Source organism: Rhinolophus sinicus, linkage group LG04 (genome assembly GCF_036562045.2).
Source record: "Rhinolophus sinicus isolate RSC01 linkage group LG04, ASM3656204v1, whole genome shotgun sequence".
NCBI lineage: Eukaryota > Metazoa > Chordata > Mammalia > Chiroptera > Rhinolophidae > Rhinolophus > Rhinolophus sinicus.
Window position 1 is genome coordinate 55,872,855 of NC_133754.1, and position 24,645 is coordinate 55,897,499.

Below are 24,645 nucleotides of genomic sequence, written 5' to 3' on the forward strand. Positions count from 1 at the left end.
GCCAAATATTTACATGCTCATGCGTGGTTTGACTAATAGAGAAAATTCTATTTCCTTTCCTTTCCTCACATTCTCCCCCATTATTTGCCCTCAGATTCTGTCTAAACTGACCTAATAGGATTTTTTGCTGAAGGCTGGCCAGGGTGATCAGACATTACCTGGGGGATAGTGGGGAGTAAGCAATTTGGTCATATTTTGAGGGTGATTAGATATTGAGGGTGGAGGATTCTGGCTAAACTGACTTATCAGAATTCGTGCTAAAATTGGACAATGCATAAAGAAACGCGCAAGTTCAACAGTCAGGACTGGTTGAAAAAGAGTTCAGCTTGTTTCTTGATAAGGGAGCCTGGGTAGCATTTAGTCCATGAGAGAATCTGGGTCAATGATATCGTACATTATGTGATCATTTGTTCCTGGCTTCTTTCAGGAAACATAAGGTTCATCTGTGTTGCAGCATGTGTCAACACTTAATTCATTTTTATTGCTGAATAATATTCCATTGTATAGATTCAAAGTTTTACTACATCAGATTTTCAGTTTTTACCTTTTTTTGACCACAGCTTCCTCTACCCAAAGTTGAGGAAGGAGCCTTTTGGTTTTTCCAAGACCATCTGAAAGGGACACTTGGGCGTGGTGATAATACAACTTATCATCATGTCCCAGGACTTGGTGTGTGTGCTCATTTAACCCTCACAACCGCCTCTGAGGTGAGTATCCTCATTTTTACACATCAGAAAAAGGAGGCGCATTTGGAACCAAGGTCCCACACGAGGGAAGTGGGGCTGAACTCCAGGGAGGCCCAGGCCCTGGTGGCCGACGCCCCACCAAGAACGGGTCAGTGAGCGAACGGCGCAGGGACACGTACATGGGCTGCGCGTCCTAGGGAACTCGAATCAGAGAGGAAAGTCGTCTAGGGCCCCCCAAGAAGCCCTGACACCCGAGGGCCAAGACAGCACCTCAGAACCAAGGGCACGACTCCCGTTTCAGGCGCCGGAGGGGACACGTTTGCGGAGGACTTCCGGGGCGGGGTCTGGCGGGAGCGGAAGAGCCGGGCGATTGCAGCCGAGCGCTGTCTGGGCCGGTCCGGGACGCGGGACGCCGCGGCGCGGGGTGGGGATCCAGGTGCGCCCAGCCGGCAGTGGGAACGCTCGGCCGGACCCGGCGCCCGTGCGGCCATGAACCTGGAGCGGCTGCGGAAGCGAGTCCGGCAGTACCTTGATCAGGTGGGTGGCCCGACCTGTGAGCCTGGCCCCGGGACTCGTAAGTTACACTTTTGTCGGCGAGGGTAACTGTCATCAGGGGCTTGGTGGTGGGTGGCCCGGACGAGCCTGGGCTTTCGTTCTAGGGTAAAGCTCTCGAAGGGCGGGATCCAGCGCCCAGCAGCCCTCTCTGCAGCCGGGAGGACGAGGGACACTAAAACTGAAAGCCACCTAAACGTAGAGTGAAACTTACATGTGCTTAAATTAAGGTCGCGCCCTGCAGCCGGCCTAATTCCTGGGCACATTGCAGGTGCTCAATACAGACACAGTGCTAAGTGGAAGTTGAAGGATTACTTTAGGAGGAAAATTACAGGGTGGCCTTTGAATTTAGCTAGCTAATAGAAAATTTTCGAGAAGTTGTAATTCTTATTTGGCCGAATTTACGTGAATAAAAATACAAACAAGCCTGTTGTCTCAAATCAGTACTTTAAAAAATTTGTATTAACTACATCTGCGTTCCCTGCACTGCCCTTCAGTGAACAGCAAACAATGTTTAAGGAAAGAAATGTCTCCAGAATGAGATCAGTTTAATCTATGATGTCGCTTAGTTTTAGTAAAATGCAGGCTCTCCCAATAAATTGGAAACCAAGGAAGGAAAGCAAAAGCATGTCAATGTTCAGAACTGGATGTGAAAAGATGCTGCCAAATGTTTGCAGTGCATAGGAGGGCTGTATTTTGGTTTACCATTAGTTGAATTGAACAAATGTTTCCTGAGCACTTTTTCTTTGGCACTTGGAGATGCGGTGAGGAATAAGACAGGCCTGGTTTCCACCCTGGGGGCACTTACATTGAGCAGATTTGTAACCATCCCATAAGCATTCCTTTGCCTGTATTGACTGGCAGCGGAGTTCCTGGTTTGCATCCAGGAGGACTGAGGCAAAGATTGTAGAAAAATGAGAACCATTGCTAAACATATTGCAAAATAATCACTTAAATTATCTACTGTTTTAGATACCTGCTATCTATTTCGTAGATATATCTCGATGGATACCTAGATTGCTTCCATGTCTTGGTTATTGTAAGTAATGCTGCAGTGAACATAGGGGTGCATATATCTTTTCGAATTAGTGTTTTTATTTTCTTCTGCTAAATACCCAGAAGTGGAATTGCTGAATTGAATGGCAGTTCTGTTTTTAATTTTTTGAGGAATCTCCATTCTGTTTTCCATAGTGGCTGTATCAATTTACGATCCTAATTGTGCACAAGGGTTCCCTTCACATCCTCACCAGCACTTGTTGTTTGTTGATTTTTTCATGATAGACATCCTGATAGGTGTAAGGTGATATCTCATTCTTGTTTTAATTTGCATTTCCCTGATTAGTGATGTTGAGCATCTTTCCATATGTCTGTTGATCATCTCTATGTCCTCTTTTGGGAAATGTCTTTTCAAGTCCTCTGACCGTGTTTTAATTGGCTTGTTCGTGTTTTTGGTTTTAAGTTGTATGAGTTCCTTTTATATTTTGGATATTAACTCCTTATTGGATGTATCATTTGTGAATATCTTCTCCCATTCAGTAGGTCATCTTTTTGTTTTGCTGATGGTTTCCTTCGCTATGCAAAACCTTTTTAGTTTGATTACTCCCATTTATTTTTCCTTTTGTTGTCCTTGCCTGAGACATATTAAAAAAGATATTGATTGGTAAGTGTGATGTCAAGAGTTTACTGCTTATGTTTTCTTCCAGGAGTTTTATGGTTTCGGGTCTTACATTTAAGTCTTTAATCCATTTTGACTTTATTTTTGTGCATGGTGTAAGAAAGTGGTCCCATTTCATATTTTACATGTATCTGTCCAGTTTTCCTAGCACCATTTTTTGAAGAGGTGGTCTTCACTCCATTGTATATCCTAGCCTCCTTTGTCATAGATTAATTGACCATCTAACCTAGGATTTATTTCTGGGCTTTCTATTCTATTTCATTGATCTATATATCTGTTTTTATGCCAGTACCTGCTGATACACTTTTGCAATATATAGTTTAAAATAATAGCTACCTTCTTAAACGGTATATATCAAAGATCTTATAATGGTGTTCTTATTGTACCAATGAACTAAAACTCTAGCTGAGATATAAGATAGAGATATGATTGATAGACCCCTACTACATGTAAAAATAAAATATATTGTACTGAGACGTTGACTTATTATATAGCATTCTAATAATATTAGATATGTTTAAAACTTGAAATAACAGGGAAATTACCACTTTTTTGTTTTGTTTTGATATAGCAACAGTATCAAAGTGCTCTATTTTGGGCAGATAAAGTAGCTTCACTCTCTCATGGTAAGTGACAAATTCTAATTTTTTTTTCTGATTCCTCTATTTAAAAAAAGCTTTCTATTTTACCATGCATCTCTGACCATTTGTGTGATTTTTTTCCTCCAGAGGAACCCCAGGACATTTATTGGTTGGCTCAGTGTCTTTACCTGACAGCACAGTATCATAGAGCAGCCCATGCACTTCGGTCACGAAAACTGGACAAAGTAAGTGATTATATGAACTCTGAAGTCTTTCAAAGCTTAAAAAAATGTCATTAGATTAGTATTAGCTGTATGCTTTCTTTATGTCAAAATTATTTAAAAGGATTCAATTTTCTTATGGAAGTAAAGAGAAAATTTTTATTCCTAAGCTCAGTCATCTTGTCCTTCCCTCCTCCCGTCACTAAGTTTTGAAAATTCTGTTTTCTAAATAGCTCTGAAGTTATGGATATTCCTTTCCATCTCATTACCACTCATACATGTCAGGCCGTTAATTTGTTGTTTTCACCTCTCTTCTTTCTCTTTTCTCTGGTAACATCTTTCCCACTTCCCACCTTCCCAGTTCATCTTGCAAACTATCTCAGGGGTGGTCTTCCTAAAACACAGATCTGATTATATCATTCACAGTATCAGTGATTTCCCATTACCTACAAGATAAAATCAGATGCTTTAATAGACACCCAGAGTCCTTTATGATTTCTTGCCATTCTGCTTCTAACCCCCCACTGCCAATACATGTATTATGTACTCCAGTTATGCTGACTACTTTCACTTCCTTAGACATGTGGTGATTTTTCAGACTCAGTGCCTGGAATGCTGACCCATGCCTCACTCACCCTCTCCCCTGCAGCTGTTTTCTTCTTCAAGTGGCTAGTACTTTTTCTGCCTTTCTTTCATAGTTTCTGAAAGATACTGTGTGCCATGTCTATGTCTCCCCTGCTATAACCTTCTAGAGAGCAGGTTCTTATGCCTTTTTGAATCCTCAGTGTCTAGTAAACAGTAGGTTATGGTGAATGTGGGTTAAAAAGACTGGATATTTTTCTCTGCAAGAGTAAAAGGAGAAATTATGAAAATAGCTTTCTTTATTTTGTCCTCATAGTTTTCTTTTAGAGTGACGATGCATATCATCTTGACTTTTTTAATGAATTAATTTATTTTCTAGTTGTATGAATCATGTCGCTACCTTGCAGCCAGATGCCATGTAAGTATGCACTCAGTTTCATTTTTATTTGATAAAACTTTAATTATGTGAATGTCATGCATCTGTCACATATGTGTGAGAATCCTAATGAGGGAGCTCGGCAGATTAATATCTTGTGAAGAAATGGTCTGTTCTAGTATTATTGACTATAAAATATTGATTCTCCATTTACTAAAAGATGACACGCATGAAGAAAATTCTACTTTAGACATTTTAAATTTAAGTAATGTGTACATATAACATTCATTACCCTTTAAAAATCTACAGTATTTCTTTGTATACCTAGTTTTAGAGGTCATGGCTGATGAACGGTATTTCTGTGTCCTACATAGTATGCTGCGAAAGAACATCAGCAGGCTCTCGATATTCTTGATATGGAGGAGCCAATCAACAAAAGATTATTTGAGAAGTACTTGAAGGATGAAAGTGGCTTGAAAGACCCCTCCAATGACTGGGAAATGTCACAGTCCTCAGTAAGTAATACTATAAGGAGCATGCTTCAGTAACAGTTCAGAATTACCCACTCGACATGGCAAGCATAAATCTTTTGTTTTTCTTTCTTTCTTTTTTTTTTTTTTACTTGAGGATAACCATGTTAAAACAGTTTGGTTGCCAACTTATTTAATTTGCCCACCAAAACCAAAAAGATTCAAGACATTTCTGAGCCATGGTTGGAAGCTGTAATTATGTCCCCAGATGCTTGAATCTGAGATCTTCCTTCTCATATTTGATGCCTTAAGCTAACTAGTTCCTCTATAGGTTGAATCATCTTTACGCTTCTTACTGTGTTTCAATACTGTTTATACCTACCACCAAGAAACCTTGATTACCTTAGATTGTTTTTTTCCAGGAAGTGGTTTGGTGTTACTATTTATGATATATTGTACATTTTAGTATGTATACTTCATATCAATGAAATTGCGAATTCCTTGCTGGCAGAGATTATATGATAATAAATGATATCCACAGACATTAACAGTTTTTTTTAGCTATCGTTCATATGCCGTGCAATTCATTTATTTAAAGTATACAGTTGGTTGGCTTTTAGTATATTCACTGAGCTGTACAACCCTCACCGTAATCAACTTCAGAACATTGTTGTTACTTCAGAAAGAAACCGTGTACCCTTTAGCTGTCACCATCAATTCCCCCATTTTCCCAGTTATTCTTTATAACATATTTATGAAGGAATTTGGTTACTGTATTTTTCACCTCAAAAAGGTAGGAATACTATACATTCTTAGATGTTTTCTTTTTCCATTTTTTTTGATCATTTGTCTATTAATTTATGTGCTAGGAAGCGCACATTCATTTTTCTGCAAAGAAATGCATTTCTGAGGGATATTGGTATTATCATTATTACTTTTGGATCTTTTATCCATTAACTTATCTGCTAAGAAATATGTGATTTAGTATTATTTTATGAAATCACTTTTTTTTTTACAATTTATCAGATACTACATAGGTCCAAGATTCTCATAATGTCCTCCAGTATATTATAATTTTGATTTTATGATGAATCTTCTTCAGCCCTTTGCCAATTTAAGCTGCCCATCTCTAGATCATCTTTCGGCTCAGTTATGTTTTTTGAGGTTCAGAGTCTGGAATATCAATCTGATTTTCCTATCCTTTTGTTAATGATTGTAGTGAGGTGGCTACTGTGTGAACAGCTTACCATGTGCTAGCTCTACGAAGAGTATCACCTCTACTCCTCACAGAGTGCTGTAAGTTAGATGAGGAAAAGAAACTGAAGCCAAGAGAGGTTATTTCACTTGTCGAAGGTCACTAGTAAGTGTCAGAGCTGGGATTTGAAGTAAAGTCTGCCTAATTCCAGAAAGCCATGCTCCTAACCATAGCGCTACATTGCTGCCAGTTTTCTAATATTTACTAAGATGGTTTCATTAAGATCTAGCTATCAAACTGTATCAAAGTTTGATTTAATATATGTATGTATGCTATTCGCTGGCTCTAAATCATTACCTTGTTTGAGACAGAACTAATGAACAAAGTAGCAGTGACATGTACACTAGTTGTAAAGATTTGTTGAAGTGAGGAGAGCCTAGGGAAGATAGACTAGAGAAGTTTTATTTGCTTTCATGTTTCTATTAATTTATAACTGTGTCTGACAGTTGGGATGGAACCAGTTCGTTTAGATGTAAAAAATAGTCTCAGCCTTCAGGTAATTATAATTTTTGATAAAAAATTAAGTTTAAAAGTATTGACTTAGTATGTGACTCATTTTCCTAACAGATAAAGAGTTCTATTTGTCTTTTACGAGGGAAAATTTATGATGCTCTAGATAACCGAACCCTAGCTACCTACAGCTATAAAGAAGCTTTGAAGCTCGATGTCTACTGTTTTGAAGCATTTGATCTTTTGACATCACATCACATGTTGACAGCCCAAGAAGGTTTGGAAACTCAGGTGTTTTTATGTTTAGCACCATTGATATTGTTTGCATTGGGTTTTTTTTCTCTGAAATCTGTAGAATCAAAAGCAGGCCATGTACAGGTTTAAACCAGCCTATTAACTTCCTTAATGTCTTCAAAAGTGAAGTGCATTTCAGAATACAGTATTGTGCAGTGTCTCTTGCAATCAGAATCTTTAGGGATTGTGATAGAAGGAGGCTATATTTTTGAAAAGTGATTTGCAATAGTATAAACCAAGATTTCTGATTCAGTGATTCTCAACCTGGCTGCACTTTAAATCCCCGAGGAGCTTTAAAAACATCAGTGTGTAGGTCCCATCTCCAGACCAACTGAATCAGAATCTCTGGTGGTGAGACCCTGGCATCAGATAGTTTTAAGCTCCCAAATGGTACAGCAAGGGCTGAGAACCATTGACCTAGTACGTCAACAGTGATGTGAGGTGGAGAAACAAGAGAAACAGAGAGAAAATGGAGATGTTGCATTAATGTGATTCAAACATTTTAGCCCAGTGGTTCTCATACAGGGTGATTTTGCCCCCTAGGGGACTCCCATTGGGCAACATGTGGAGACATTTTTGATTGTTACAACTTGGGGACGGCGAAGGAGGGTGGGACATTGCTGCTGGTTGCTAGTGGCCAGAGATCTTGCTAAACACCGTGTGGTGCATAGGACAGCCAACGCAGCAGAGAATTATCTACACGAAGTGTCAATAGAGCTGAGGTTGGGAAACTGGCCTGGTGCTCTATTAGTCTGGTGATGACCAGATTCACCTGGAAGGCAGCCCTCCAAGTGGTTCTTATCACCTGGAAGCACCATCTAGTTTTCTCTAGTACATTTTGATCTTGTTATTTTCATTTTGAATTTGATTTACTTGCACTAGGAACTATAGAAGAATATTTTTCATTGCTGACTTTCCCCCCCATAAATATTGTTAGAACATTCTTTTTTTTTCTCAATGTTTTTAAGAAAAAGAACTTCTTGAATCACTACCTCTTAGCAAGCTCTGTACTGAAGAACAAGAATTGTTACGTTTTCTATTTGAGAATAAATTAAAAAAGGTAAGTAGAAACAAAGTTAGTATTTGCTTTATGTAAATATCTTACTTCTTTCACTCAGATTGGCCTCTGTATTTTTACTAGTTAAATTAATTTTTTTTATTAACTTAGCATATTTGCAAGAATAGATTTAGATTATTTAAAATATATATGATTCCCTAAAAAACTTCTGAAAATATCTGTCTTCTTCCTCCCAAGCACTCCTTATACTAAAAGATTGAACTATCAGATAAATGGAATGATGTTGCGTGAAAATGAGGATTTTTTCTTATGTTTCCTGAACTTCTACTTTGTGAAATACTTCCAACCAGGGAATTCTGTGATATAAAAAATTGAGAAGAGAAACTTACTGAGAAGGGTACTCATGAGTCTTGAAATTCACAGTTTCCAGAGGCTCACATATGTCCTTGTGTCAATCCTTGAAATATTTGGGTCAAATTGAGCCTGCCTTTTGATTGGTGTTGCTCGTTGAGTTTATGTTCACCTTTCTCTGTTTCAGTATAATAAACCTAGTGAAACTGTCATCCCCGAGTCTGTCGATGGCTTGCAAGAGAATCTGGATGTTGTAGTGTCTTTAGCTGAAAGACATTATTATAACTGTGATTTTAAAATGTGCTACAAGCTTACATCTGTGTAAGTATATCTGCTTATTTTTGTGTAGGAACATAGAATTCAGTCCATTTCACTTAAGAAATGCATGGGATGTGCTTTCTGAGTAATCTGGAACTAATTGATGATAATTTAAGTGGCCTTTACCAATTTGCAGCTGTCTTCAAAGAGCATTTACAGACACAGGTTTATGCATATTTGTAGGATTATTCCATTAACTTGGGAGTGTATATGCGTATGTTCCTCATTCCAGTTTTTGATAATTTGCAAGTTTGAAAATACGATTCTGGCACATAGTTTCATAAAATCCCTACTTTGGTAAGGTACAGACTAATAAAACACTATAGATGCTGGGTGCTTCGTCAGGCTTACTAGCTGGCCAAGCCATCTCCCCGCATACCAGTTTTCCAGTGTACGTAGCTCAAACTTAGCTAAATTACATGTGCTATCTTTAATGGATCTTTAAGGTTGCCTAAATCCTTGAATTCACAAAAATTTTAATTGACAAATAATTGTGATCTATTTTATATTTTATATTATCTTTGATCCTTGTAAATAATTGGACAACTTATTTTATGTGTTACAGTTCTATTGATTTAAAGTAAATGTACATGATGTTTATTTTTATTCTTTCCCCCCAAAAAGCAGAATTTTCCCTTTCATTTATAACCTAATCATTGCCTTAACTGAACCAACATGAAGATAATGGAGTTAAAGTAAAAAAATAGTGAAACTCACAGTATTGTACATAATGCTGTAATGACTACTCAAACACAGCTAATTATAATGGGTGCTGTTATGTACTATTTCTGGGGTAGTAATGTGTTGCTTTAACTTTCAGAGTAATGGAAAAAGATCCTTTCCATGCAAATTGTTTACCTGTACACATAGGGACACTTGTGGAGCTGAATAAAGCAAATGGTAAGAATTTTTGTAATATAATGTTTAAGATAAAAAATTTTCGGTAACTCTTGAAATTTTATCTCACAAATCCTGGATAATTGAGATTGCAGGTAATAACATAATGGAGTTATACAATAAAAGTAACAACTGGGGGAAGAAATCCTTATCAAAGTGACCGGGTGGTCTATCCTATTGTCACAACAGAACACTGTTTCTTTATCCCTGCTTCCTGCTTCCTTTTCTCAAACATAATTTGTGGTTTAAGTGTTGGATGGCAGTTTTGCCTTTTTTCTATTTTTTTTGTAAAATCCATAAGCAAACTGATATGACAAGAGTCAGAACTGTTTAGAAGTTGGAAGTGAGCAGATTTTTTTGCTCATGTTTTCTGTATTTTAACATTTTAGAAACATTTAGTTGTGTTTGGACTGTATTTACCCTTAAATCTTTAAACTGAATGATGAGCTCTGTCCAAAGGCAAAAAGCTAGTCACTCCAGCTCCAAACACCTGCTGCTCTAAGTGTGTCTGTCACCAACAGCATCATGTCTCCTGGCAGCTTGGAGATACAGACTCTCTACTTGCCCTGATCTAATGAACTCAGATCTGGAAACGTCATTGTGATATGCTAGGACTCACCCGTATTACTCAAGAGGAAATCATCTTGCTGATTCGATAAACTTGAGAGTTTAGTCAGCCAAATTGGTGGTGGATGGTTAAGATGGTCCATGATAGGCTCATGGAGTAAGAGATATGGGTTTTTAAGATAGATGAGGTGCTTTCAAGTAATCTCTTAAGCACCATGAAGTGCTCTGTCATGTGCCATTCATCCAATTTTCCAGTCACTCAGCACTCAGGGCCCACTTATGAGTCTGGCACCGGGTGAGGAGCTGTGGGGTTTGAATGAGACACTGTAATACCTGCTCCCTGGAGTTTCTATATTTTATTAGGTAAATGAATTTTGTATCCAGAAAGAAAGAAAAGTATTAAATTATTGCTGTGAGAACAAACTATATGATTGTGAAGAGTTGTGACTCCTGGGGGAAAGTCATATCTTACAATTCATTTGATGTGAATAATTGTATTTATTTATTTTTTCCCCAATGTAGAACTTTTCTACCTTTCTCATAAATTGGTGGATTTATACCCTAGTAATCCTGTAAGTAAATATAAACCTTTTTTTTTTCTTATAGTGTTTTTTCTTACTTGAACTTAAAGAAAATGCTTTACTAATATTTAGATAGTACCTTATATTTAAGTTTAAGCAAATATGTTTTATCTTAAGTTGTTGGAGCAGAATTTCCTAGTGCTTATGGTAATTAGAAGCAGCATTAACTTTCTCAATCCACGAAGGTATTTTTTTTGTCTACTGAAATATAACTTAAAATCTCCATTTTTTTCTGATTATAGGAATTAGGTATGCTTATTATTAAAAACACTTAACATACAGAAAAATAAAGTATTGAAAGTCAAACTCACACTCCCAGTTCTCCTAAGTAATGTTAGTTATTGCTTAGTAGCTTCCTCACATTACATATATAAGGTAACTTATTAAATTGCGCACTGTTTGAATCATTGTGTCTTCCAAACTGCCATGGATCAGAACTAAGACCTAGAAATTGAAAATGGAATCAGGAACTGAGTCTGTAAAGACAAAAGTCAGGAAACAAGGTCTCAGTGTCCAGTGAGACTCTGCACCCTAGACCAGTGTGAAATAATTTACAAAGAGGTAAAACTAGTGTAAGAGAAGTCAGCTAACGATACAGAACCTGGTAGAACCAGTGTCAAGCCAGGGAAGACACACAGTGCAGGTGGCAGGCCAGGACTCAGGCTGGATTTGAAATAGGAAGTGTTTAGGATCCTTGTCTTGTATCAAATGTTGCAGGGATGTGATTGAAGGTATCTTGAGGAAGAGCTTTGGACAGTCTGTCCTTTTTTCATCTAGGACCCCAATAGACAGCCTGTCTCAGAGAAGTTTCTAACTTGAACTAGAATATGGGATGGAACACTTAGCCCACCCTCTTGCTTAATGTGTTAGAGATTTCCAATTCAAAGTTCAGCATCTTTCGTCATGGTAAATTTTGAACTTTGTAGGTATCTTGGTTTGCAGTGGGATGCTATTATCTCATGGTTGGACATAAGAATGAACATGCCAGAAGATATCTCAGGTATGAATGTATTATCTTACTCCCTTTGTGGTGAACCTGTAGGAAGAGATTTCTTGCTCATGTGCTTTAATGCAATAAATAATACTTTAACAGTGATGTAAAAGCATTGTTTTCTTCAGCAGATTCAGTTCAGTTGCATCAGTTATGAACCTTGCTCTTTATGAGATGTCGTGAGAGGAGATAAGAGTAATCAGTGGTGTAGAACTTGAGGAGCTTATATTTAAATTTTTATTTATAAAAGAATAATGAAACTGTAGAGAATAACATAAAGTAGTTTCAAAGGTTCTGTTTTTCATTAACAGAGATAGTATTAACTTTTTACTTTTAGGATTTCTTTTTTCATAGTTGTGAAATTACATAAAACTTTACACGCAATTAGGGTTACTAATGTGACTATAAAACAGAATTCTTGGCCTAAAGAGCCTGCTGTGGTTTTAATTTAAGGCACATGCAGCCCAATCAAGCTACTTCACCCCTATAATTCAGTTCAAGTACAGGAAAATATCTAGTATGTGAAGAATTAATTACTAAAGATTTAAAATATAATAATACTTGTGATTTCCTCCATGCACACAAAATGGAAAATGGATCTGAGGGAAAGCACGTGAACTTTGGACACTGAATTGAATTCTAATCCAAGTTCTGTCACTTACTAGCCATAATTCCTTGGGAAAGTCAATTTATCCGTTTAATTTTCCCTAAAAATGGAGTGATGTAACACTTGTATCCTAGGATTTTTGGGAAAATTGATAAGTTGATACGAAAGGATCCTGTACTAGGAAGAAAATAGGGAGAGCGCTCTGGCTGGTTGTGTTAAGCAGTTTAGAAAAGCTCGCATGTGCTTTTTCCTGGAGTAGGACGAAGATTTGTATTGTAATAGTTCTTTGAGCTGTGTTTCTTTGATTTAGTGTGCTTAATCAGTGACGGACTCCACATGGAACATTTGGATGAAAGAATATTTAGAAAATAAAATGCTAGGAAGTGTGAAACTCACCCTTCATATTTGCCATGTTTTGTGATATGTTCTCTTTGTTCCTTGTTGTGGGTCACCAGTGGGACACTGGTTGAAAACTATTTATGACTATTTAAATAGACTATGTAGTCCAGTTCGTGGAACCAGGGTGTAGGATGTCACCCTCTGTAGGATGTCACTTAATATTTCCAGCCTCAGTATACGTACTTATGTTTAAAATATAAATAATAATTTATCTTGTAAGTTATTAGGATTAGACGATGCATATAAGGCTTCTAACATGGAGCGTGACACAAAACAGGTTGCAAAATGAAGCTCCTGGATTAAGTAATATTTGTAAATTCTACACAGATTGCTACTGGATTTAACTAGTACCTAAAAAGTTGTGTACCTCTTCTAATAGTTCTTAAAATTTTGATTGTACTCCTAAACACTCTTATCTCAAATAAATTAACAGAAATGTTACATTAGTGTTTAATATGTTGACAACTCATTTATTTAATTTGAATGTACTTGAAGCCATCAACTTACATAAAATTAACTTAAGAATAAATATTATATTAATTGAATGAAATCCCTTGTTTTAGTAAAGCTACAACACTTGAGAAGACCTACGGACCTGCGTGGATAGCATATGGGCATTCGTTTGCAGTTGAGAGTGAACATGACCAAGCAATGGCTGCTTACTTCACAGCAGCACAGCTGATGAAAGGGTATGGCAGAGCAATTTTCTGGTTTTTAGGCTAATGTGGAGCTGGGGAAAGGGAGCAGGAAATAGGACAAGTTAAAACGTCATAAAGTTTGCTGTTCTTACTGAGACTCAGCTGTTCTTCTAGAATAAACACTCCTCAGATTGTTGTAAGCATTTGGCCAACTTCCAAAGTTCTGAAAACGTTTATTTTGACAATTTTTGGCCGTGTTCTTATTGTTTTTATGGAGGAATGGATTTTTGGAGGTCCTTACTCTGCCATTTCGAAAGTACCTCCTCCAGGTAAATACTTTGAAAGGGTTCTTTGTGACCCTTCTGTAGAAGATAGAATCATGATTCTAGATTAGAACCAAAGCACATACCAACCAGTCAAGTCAGTGTTGATTGACATCCTTAGAGCCATCTTCAAAGAAAGACTATCATAACTGTGTTTGCTTTCATGTAATCACTGGTTTGACAATGTGAGGAGATCAAAATTTAAAAAGGGATTAGTACTTTGTGCTTAGAACTGTCTCAGAGGGTATGAAAATGGAATATACATGACATGATTCAGAACTCGGGTGTAGAATTGATAATAACTCATATGATGGGAATCCACACAAGGGAGAGCCGTTAGCTTAGAAAGTCAGAAGCAGCTTCATAAAGGGAAGTGGAACTTGAACACAAGCATGAAGGATAAATGGTGCTGAATCCATAAAGGAGAAGGTGAAGCTCGTCTAGGCGAGGGGCATGAGTTAGCCTAGTGGAGGAAGACAGGCAGCTAGAGCTGCCCTTGTGCTTTAAAGGATTTTTATTTTGGTTTTTCTGTGGAGTAATGAAAAATAAAGGTGAATAGGCTGCTGATATGTGTTAAAAGTGGCAGTTGATTAGTCTAAAAGCCCATTCGACATTCATTAAATATTAGTAAGTGAAATGTTAGAACAAAAGTAAATGCTCTGTTTTGGGCTATGTTTAAATTATTTTACAGGCAGACTTTGAAGTCGTTAGATTAATTTCTGCTGAGTTATAAAGTCTTTGGTGTTGAATATGTGAAATTTTCCAATATTTTAGGTGTCATTTGCCAATGCTCTATATCGGATTAGAGTATGGATTGACCAATAACTCAAAATTGGCTGAAAGATTCTTCGGCCAAGCTCTAAGCATTGCACCGGAAGATCCTTTCGTTATGCATGAGGTTGGTGTGGTTGCATTTCAAAATGGAGAGTAAGTACTGAACGGCCCAAAGCCCTCTGTTGCCTTTTGTAACTAGAATAATATCTCAATTGCTAGGGTTTAACCGATCAAAATGACTATTCAGTAGATTTTTATTTTTAAATGTGTTCTATCTTAAGAGAAGAAGGTGGACAGTTAAAAAAGGAAATAGAAAGTGTTATCTTGGATTTCTTTTGAAATATTAAACCCCGGGTTTTGGTCCTCTTTGATGTAGGCTCTCACAAACTCTTACTTTCCAGGACTGGACAGTTGTTGCCAATCGGTCCAAAGTCACTGAACCCCACAGGGTGGCCTGAAGGCACCGCAGAACCCTCAGTCATCTATCTCCTTGTCAATGAGGAGTTGGATTCATACATTTGAGAAAAATTTTCCACATTTTGAAACAAAAATGTTTTCTGTTTAGATACCAGGTAATTCGAAAATTAAACTAATTAGAATGACCCAATCTGAGTTTCCTGGTAAATTTAGGTGTTACTAAAGCCTTGGATATTTATAGAATAAGGAATTCAGTGTCATGCTCAAACAGAAAAATATCTGTAGTCCTTTACACTAAATTATACATAAATTTAAAAACAATAAATTATACTACTGTAGTGGTTTGTTGTTGCGTGTATGTGTATTCTGAAAATTGGATTATCTAGTATTTATAAAAGAAAGTTTGGAGCTTTTTAAAAATAATGTATAGTAATATTTTAATATACAGTCAGTTTATTTTTAACCCCAGAGTCATTCAAGGTGCTTTCCCATACGCAGACACATGCGTATTCCCAGTTAAGGTCAAACAAATGATGTTCTGCTTCTTACATCTACTCTCCTACTGTAAACACGTGTTTTTTTTACAGTCTGTTTGTGCCACATTTTTGTGCTTTTAGTTGGTGATTTCACTGTTTAAAATGATCCCCAACTGTAGTATTAAAACGTTGTCTACGGGAACGCTGTGTTGTGCCTCGGAGAAAATACTTTAATTAGATAAGGCATGAGTTCTAGGGCCCGTGAGTTCAATGTTAATGGAAAAACAATATACGCTAAGTTAGGCATCACTAACCAGAAGCACATATAAAACAGGTTATATGTTGAACAGTTGGTGAAAAAATGTGACCAGAGGTTTGTAGGAACCTAACCCTCTATTTCCACTGGGAGAAGTGGTTCAGTATTCACTGAAGCCTTGGTTATGGTGACTGTAGAACATAATTACCGAGAATGAGAATAATTACGATCTTGAACTCTGATGTTAATGCCACAAAATGAATCATTTAGCATCTGACTTAAAGTTGAATTGTAATAAACTATTTACAGAAGTTTACCTCATTTCTTTTTACTATTACTAGAAAGACATATTCAGATTTCTTTATACTTGCTAACTTTGAATAACCTGCAACCTTTTTTCCTTCTATTTTAGATGGAAAACAGCAGAAAAATGGTTTCTTGATGCTTTGGAAAAAATTAAAGCAATTGGAAATGAGGTATTTTATGTAATATCTGTAAATATACACATATACTCCTAAGTGTGTTTATTATTGAACGAGGAAAATGATAGACAAAAATATCTGTCTTGCTTAGACTGTAATAACTTAATATTTATCATAACAAATGACTTGTTAATGTTTGAACTGTCAGGCAATTAACTGTTTTACTACATGGTACAAAATGAGTTTCTTTCTAATTGAGAGGGCAGGTGTTGGCTGTTTGCTTTGATATGTGTTGCTCTTGTTTTGATATGTGGGAGTAATCAATATATTTGATGATTATCTGATTCAGTCAATATGTGATGGTTAGAGGAAACTGGTGGTCACTGTAGCATCTAACAGTATGTTCTTTTGTAGAACCCAAAAGAAACTCATCTTTGATCACTGGGTAAATATTGTAGCAGATAACACTTTTGCAGAAATAGGGCTAGGTGTCCTTCAAATTCAGACCTATTATTGTTCTTCCTTACCTTGTACTTACCGTGTTTCCCTGAAAATAAGACCTAGCCAGACCATCAGCTTTAATGCGTCTTTTGGAGCAAAAATTAATATATATTAATTATATTTATATAATGTAAGACCTGGCATTATATTATATAAGACCCGGTATTATATTTATATTATATTATATTATATTATATTATATTATATTATATTATATTATATTATATTATTTTATATTATATTATATTATTATACCTGGTCTTATATAAGACCCGGTCTTATTTTAATACAATATTATATATTAATATAATATCTTATATTAAATAAGACTGGGTCTTATATAATATAATACTGGATCTTATATTAATTTTTGCTCCAAAAGACATTAGAGCTGATGGTCCGGCTAGGTCTTACTTTTGGGGAAACATGGTAGTATATATTTATACCTTTCAGTATTTGAAATATTTAACGAAGTTCTGTTGTATCAAAGGTGTATCCCATGACTGTGCTCATGAATGAACTGTCCAGCTAGCATGGATGCGTACACATTGGTATTATTTTAAAATAATAACACTTTTAGATATTAATAGACTTCTATAGGTAAGCATGTTGCTCCTCTTGTGGTTCCTGATTCTTTTTATTCATATGTATTTTGTTTTATTCTGTTCTGATTGTTACTTCCCAGTTTCCTTCTGTTTCTGTTTGGGCATATTTGCTCACGGCCCACATCTTCTTTGGCTGTTAGTTCCTCTACACTGAGACAGACACAGCTCCCTTGGGCTCCCTGCTAGGTGGCTGTCCGCCTATCCTCATAGACATGGCTTTGTATATTTTGGTCTCTTCTTGTTTATCATATGAACTTAAAAACACTACACTTCTATGTGTTTGTGCCTGTATGTGTATAAACAGGTTCTTCCACAGCTCAGTCTTGGATGGTCTGGATAATGCATGTGTTTTTGTTAATACAGGCTTGCCACTTATCACCTTGTCAATTTTCAAAGAATTGAATGCCTTAGGACCTTGCTACTCAAAGTGGACCAGTCGCATCAGCATCACCTGCGAGCTTGTTAGAAGTGCAGACTCTTAGACTTACTGAGTCAAATCTGCAGTTTTAGCAAGATCCCCAGGTGATTCTTGTGCACAGGAAAGTTTGAGATGCACTGTCATACATGATTAAATTTGAAACTATATTTTAAAATTGAAACTATATTTTTTGATAATCAGAAGGCACTTTGGGAGTCTTGCAGAAATTTGAAGTAATGATTTTAAGTTCAAAAGCACAATGCTATTAACTGTCAAAATGCCCATTAAAAAGTTATATGAAGAGAGGAAAATATTGTTTGACTTTAGTTTTCAACTGCAGCAAATGTCAAAATAGCCACAGCAAAATAGGACAGCAGTCATGCCTAAGAATCATAAAGGATTTGTTTTCATTCACATGGGCTGTGCCACTGAGAGCCAGGCTCAGGAGAGTTAGAGAGTGAGGCTCAGGTCTGTTTGTTCATTTAGTTCAGACTTATTTAATGCATGTCAATGATGTCCTAAGCTCTGAGCTAGGCATTGGGAGGCCAGAGGGAATTGGTTTGGTATTTCCTGCCCTCAGATCTGTTGGGAATGCAGATCAGTAAATTGGTGGTAATAATACAGTGCACAGAAAGGGCTGTGATTGAAGAAATAAAGGAGCCCACACAAAGGGGTAGACTTGGGGATGGGTCCAGAAGGCCTTCTGGATACAACATCACATTCCTCAGTTCTAAAGGATGATCAGTGTTAACCAGGCAAAAGTGAGGAAAAGGGTATTTTAGTTATAGAAAACAGTGTGGGCAAAGTTGGAGCTAATGCATATGGCTTGGATGTTTGAGAGAATGTCAAGAAATGGACAGGAGGTTTAAGTGTGGATCATTAAGGGCCTTAAAGATGACGTTAAAGTTTACACCTTATCCTGAGGGGATGAGACAACAAAAGGATTAAGAAGGGCATCATGGTTAGACTTATCTGATTGGGGCCCAGCCAAGATGTATTAATGAGGTGTTGGAGTTATGCCAGGGAGGCTGATAAGCCCTGGTAGTTCCTGGAGGGGTACATGGGTGCTATGTACTGAGTGGCAGCATACTCAGAAAGAAGTGAGGTTAGGGAGCTAAGATGGCAGGAGAAGAGACAAGAGTTTCATGTGTGGCACATTGAATTTGAAGTGCTTGTGAGATTTCTAGGTAGAAATATTAAGTAGGTAGGTGGAAAGCTCTGGAAAGGAGATACAAAATTTGAACTTCTTCAACTAGATGGGTTCTTTGACAAAATTGTGCTTATAAAATGATAACATCCTCAGGAAGTCTCATCTAGTAGGAAAGAGAAATGGAAAACCGACACACACTCTTGGTTGGTGCTGAGCAAGTACCAGGAGAGAGCCCAACTCTCACAGATACATGAAATAATGCAGTGCAAACAGGTCAAGTTAAAAAGTGACATAGGGAGATGTCATAGGAATGGCGACAGTGAGGTGGTCTTCTTGACTTCTCCTCCGGAACTTACCACAAATTGAACATCTATAACCCATCAAAGGACTCTCTGCTCAACAGCTAAGAGACTCATACGAGGATTACTTGAAGGCCCCAGCCCAAGAGGCACAAGATCAACACACCCAGAGGCCAACTCCAGACCAAACCAGAGTATTACTGGGTTTGACCTACAAGTGACACACAAGAACCCATAGGGGCCAAGCCTCATTTGAGTGGTCAACCCTCACGCAGCAGATCATCCATTGTGGGCAGAGCCAAGTCTCACAACTAGTCAGCCTAGGAGTCAATCCCACCTACTGATAAGCCAAAAGCAATTAAAGCTCAACTTTAACAGGACAATATACACAACACAAGGGTCACTTTTGGAGCACTCGCACAGGAGAATAGGGAAGTGATGCAAGTCAAATATAAAGGACACTTGCTACATAAGATAACCCAGCAAAAACCAAGAAACCTAGGGGATCTACCTAATACATTGAAGCAAACACAGAGAGTCAGCCAGAATGGGGAAACAAAGAAACATGTCCCAAATAAAAAAAACAGAAGAATCCTCCAGAATTGGAACAAAATGAAATAGAGAGGTAACCAACCAATCAGAGAGAGAGTTCAGAACACTGATGATAAGAATGTTTAAAGAGCTTAGTGATGACATAAAGAAGGATAGAGAAATCATAATGAACAACCAGTTAGAACTAAATATTACAATAAGTGAAATAAAGAACACACTTAACGAAATTACCAGCAGGTTAGATGAGGCAGAGGATCGAATCAGCAACTTAGAAGACAAGTTAGCAGAGATCACCCAAACGGAACAACAAAAAGAAAAAAGAATAAAAAACAATGAAAATGGTTTAAGAGACCTCTGGGATAACATCAAGCGCAACAACATGCGCATCATAGGAATACCAGAAGGTGAAGAGAGGGAACAAGGGATCGAGAACATAATTGAAGTAATAATGACCGAAAACTTCCCTAATCTGTTGAAGGAAACCGACATACAAGCCCAGGAAGTGCAGCGAGTTCCACACCAAGACACATTATAGTTAAAATGGCAAATGATAAAGACAAAGAGAGAATCCTAAAAGCAACAAGAGAAAGACAGCGGGTTACATACAAGGGAACTCCTATAAGACTATCAAATGACTTTTCTACAGGAACTTTGCAGGCCAGGAGGGAGTGGCAACAGATATTCACAGTGATTGAAAACAAAGGCCAAACTAGATTGCTTTATCCAGCAAAGCTATCATTTAAAATTGAAGGAGAGATAAAGAGCTTCCCAGAAAATAATAAGCTAAAGGAATTTATTACCATCAAGCCAGCATTGCAGGAAATATTAAAAGGGCTTCTGTAAGCAGAAGAAAGATGAAAACAATCTAACTATAAATAATAAAATGGAAATAACTGTGTACCTATCAATAATCACTTTAAATGTAAATGGATTAAATGCTCCAATCAAAAGACATAGGGTGGCTGAGTGAATAAGAAAGCAAGACTCTGCATATGCTGTATATGAGAGACTCACCTCAGATCAAAAGACACACACAGGCTGAAAGTGAAAGGTTGGAGTAAGATATTTCATGCAAATGGAAATGAGAAAAAAGCTGGAGTTGCAATACCTATATCTGACAAAATAGACTTTAAAATGAAGAATATATTTAAAGACAAAGATGGGCACTACGTAATAATAAAGGGATCGATCCGACAAGAAGACGTAACCCTAGTAAACATCTATGCGCCCAACATAGGAGAACCTAAATATATAAAACAGATATTGACTGACATAAAGACAGAGATCAACGGTAACACTGTCATAGTAGGGGACTTCAACACACCTCTGACAACAAGGGATAGGTCTTCCAGACAGAAAATCAGTATGGAAACAATGGCCTTAAATGACACATTGGACCAGTTGGATTTAATTGATATTTTCAGAGCATTTCACCCCAAAGCTGCAGAATACACGTTCTTCTCAAGCTCATGTGGAACACGATAGGCCACATGTTAGGCCACAAAAGAAGTCTTGATAAATTTAAGAAAATCAAAATCATACCAATTGTCTTCTCTGACCACAGTGCTATGAAATTAGAAATCAACTATGGGAAAAAAACTGGAAGACACATAAATACATGGAGGCTGAATAACATGTTACTAAATAATGAATGGGTCAACAATGAGATGAAGGAAGAAATCAAAAGATATCTTGAGACAAACGAAAATGAAAACACGACAACCCAAAAATCTATGGGATGCAGCGAAAGCAGTCCTAAGAGGGAAATTCACAGAAATGCAGGCCGACCTAAAGAAACAAGAAAAATCACTGATCAACAGTTTATCTTTACACTTAAGGGATCTGGAAAAAGAACAGCAAAACAAGCCCAAAGGGAGTACAAGGAAGAAGATAATAAAGATCAGAGTGGAAATAAATGAAATAGAAACCAAATAAACAATAGAAAAGATCGATGAATCCAAGAGCTGGTTTTTAGAGAAGATAAACATAATCGACAAATTTTTAGCCAGACTCATCAAAAAAAGAGAGAGAGGACCCAAATTAATAAAATCAGAAATGAAAGAGAAGTGACAACAGACACCACAGAAATACAAAAAAAATTAAGAAATTACTATGAGCAACTATATGCCAACAAATTAGACAATCTGGAAGAAATGGACAATTTTCTAGAAGCATACAACCTTCCAAGGCTAACTCAAGAAGAAACGGAAAACCCGAATAGACTGATTATCACCAGGAAAATTGAATCAGTAATCAACGAGCTCCCAACAAACAAAAGCCCTGTACAAAATGGCTTTACAGGTAAATTTTACAAAACAATCAAAAAAGTATTATCACCTATTCTCAAATTATTCCAAAAAATCCAGCAGGGAAGGATCCTAAAAACTTTTTATGAGGCCACTATCACCCTGATCCCAAAATCAGACGAAGACATTACAAAAAAGAAAACTACAGGCCAATATCCTTTATGAACATAGGTGCAAAAATCCTCAACAAAATATTAGTGAACAGAATTCAGCAATACATTAAAAAGATCATACACCATGATCAAGTGGAATTCATTCCTGGTATGCAAGGGTGGTTCAACATCTGCAAATCAATCAATGTGATACACCACATTAACAAAATGAAAAATAAAAATCATATGATCATATCAATAGTTGCAGAAAAGGCATTTGACAAAATCCAGCAACGATTTATGATAAAAACTCTTAAGAAAGTGGGAATAGAGGGACCATATCTCAACATAATAACAGCCATATATGATAAACCCACAGCTAACATCATACTCAATGGGGAAAAGCTAAAACCATTCCCCTTAAGATCAGGAACGAGGCAAGGTTGCCCACTTTCTCCACTTCTATTCACCATAGTGCTGGAAGTTCTAGCCATAGCAATCAGATAATAAAAAGAAACAAAAGGCATCCAAATGGGTAAGGAGGAAGTAACAGTGTCATTATATGCAGATGACATGATATTATATAAAGAGAACCCTAAAGACTCCTCCAAAAAACTATTAGAACTGATAAATGAATTTAGTAGAGTAGCAGGATACAAAATTAATATTCAGAAATCAGTTGCATTTGTATATACCAATAATAAAACATCAGGAGAAATTACGAAAACAATCCCATTTACAATTGCTTCAAAGACTATAATATACCTAGGAATAAATTTAACCAAAGAAGTAAAAGATCTGTTCTCAGAAAATTATAAGACACTGAAGAGAGACATTAAAGAAGATACAAATAGATGGAAACCGCATATCTTGCTCATGGATAGGAAGAATTAATATCATTAAAATGTCCATACTGCCTAGGGCAATATACAGATTCAATGCAATTCCTATCAAACTACCAAGCACAGTTTTCACAGAAATAGAATATACAATCCTAAAATTTATGTGGAACCATTAAAGACCCCGGATAGCCTCAGCAATCTTGAGAAATAAGAACAAAGTGGGAGGTGTAATGATACCTGACATCAAATTATACTACAAGGCTACAGTAATCAAAACAGCATGGTACTGGCATAAGAACAGACACATAGATGAATGGAACAGAATAGAGAGCCCAGAAATAAATCCATGCCTATATGGTCATTTAATCTATGAAAATGGAAGCAAGAATTTACGGTGGGGTAAAGACAGTCTACTCAATAAATGGTGCTGGGAAACCTGGACAGACACATGCGAAAAAATGAAGCCGGACCGCCTCCTCACACCATATACAAGAATAAGTTCAAAATGGATTAAAGACTTAAATGTAAGATCTGAAACCATCAAACTCCTAGAAGAAAATATAGGGAAAAATTTACAGACATTACCCGGAGTAAGATTTTTACTGATATATCCCCTCGGGCAAGGGAAGTAAGAGAAAAAATGAACATGTGGGATTACGTCAAACTGAAAAGTTTTTTCTCAGAAAAGGAAACCATCAAACAAAAAGGGATCCTACTGAATGGGAGAAGATATTTGCCAATGATATATCCGATATCATTGGATAAGGGATTAATACCCCAAATTTATAAAAAACTCACTCAACTCCGAAAAAACAAACAACCCAATTAAAAAATGGGCAGAGGACAGGAAGAGACATTTTTCTAAAGAGGACATACAGATGGCAAACAGACATATGAAAAAATGCTCAACCTCACTAATCATTAGAGAAATGCAAATAAAAACCTCAATGAGATACCACCTCACCCCAGTCAAAATGGCTATCATCAATAAATCAAACCACAAGTGCTGGTGAGGATGTGGAGAAAAGGGAACCCTTGTGCACTGTTGGTGGGATTGCAGATTGGTGCAGCCACTATGGAAAACAGTATGGAGGTATCTTGAAAAACTGAAAATGGAACTACCTTATGACCTAGCAATTCCACTCCTAGGTATCTATCCGGAGAAATTCAAAACTGTAATTCGAAGAAATGTATGCACCCCTATGTTTATTGCAGCACTATACACAATAGCGAAGACATGGAAACAACCGAAATGCCCATCAGTACACTACTGGATTAAGAAACAGTAGTACATTTATACAACGGAGTATTACGCAGCCATAAAGAAGAATGAAATCTTACCATTTGCAACAATATGGGTGGACCTAGAGAACATTATGCTAAGTGAAATAAGTCAGACAGAGAAAGACAAAACCATATGATCTCACTTATATGTGGAATCTAAAGAAAAGAATAAATGAACGAACGAATCAGAAACAGTCTCAGAGACACAGAGGAAAAATTGAGGGTTGCTAGATGGGAGTGGGAAAGGGGTTAAGGGAGAAGGTGAGGGGATTAGAAAGCACAATCAGTCTCATTAGGGAGACCACCTCAGGGATGATGTAGATGCCTGATCACTGCACCGTACACCTGAAGCTGAAGCTGAACAATAATGAATGTCAACTACAATTATTATATGTATATAATTGTAGTTGACATTCATT

General features: G+C 37.0%; 1 protein-coding gene across 1 annotated transcript in view; it reads left to right on the top strand.

Moving 5' to 3' along the window:
* The first annotated feature begins 1,016 nt into the window (after positions 1-1,016).
* The window catches only part of CDC16 (cell division cycle 16), a 30,700-nt gene continuing 7,071 nt past the window's right edge, over positions 1,017-24,645 (top strand). Inside the window, exons 1-14 of the mRNA XM_019742114.2 lie at positions 1,017-1,223; positions 3,485-3,539; positions 3,642-3,739; positions 4,677-4,715; positions 5,048-5,188; positions 6,966-7,125; positions 8,111-8,202; positions 8,699-8,832; positions 9,650-9,729; positions 10,816-10,865; positions 11,801-11,874; positions 13,435-13,560; positions 14,607-14,759; positions 16,168-16,231. Of these exons, the coding sequence (XP_019597673.1) occupies positions 1,176-1,223; positions 3,485-3,539; positions 3,642-3,739; positions 4,677-4,715; positions 5,048-5,188; positions 6,966-7,125; positions 8,111-8,202; positions 8,699-8,832; positions 9,650-9,729; positions 10,816-10,865; positions 11,801-11,874; positions 13,435-13,560; positions 14,607-14,759; positions 16,168-16,231 (1,314 nt within the window). The 5' untranslated portion in view covers positions 1,017-1,175. The remainder of the gene's footprint in view (positions 1,224-3,484; positions 3,540-3,641; positions 3,740-4,676; positions 4,716-5,047; positions 5,189-6,965; positions 7,126-8,110; positions 8,203-8,698; positions 8,833-9,649; positions 9,730-10,815; positions 10,866-11,800; positions 11,875-13,434; positions 13,561-14,606; positions 14,760-16,167; positions 16,232-24,645) is intronic.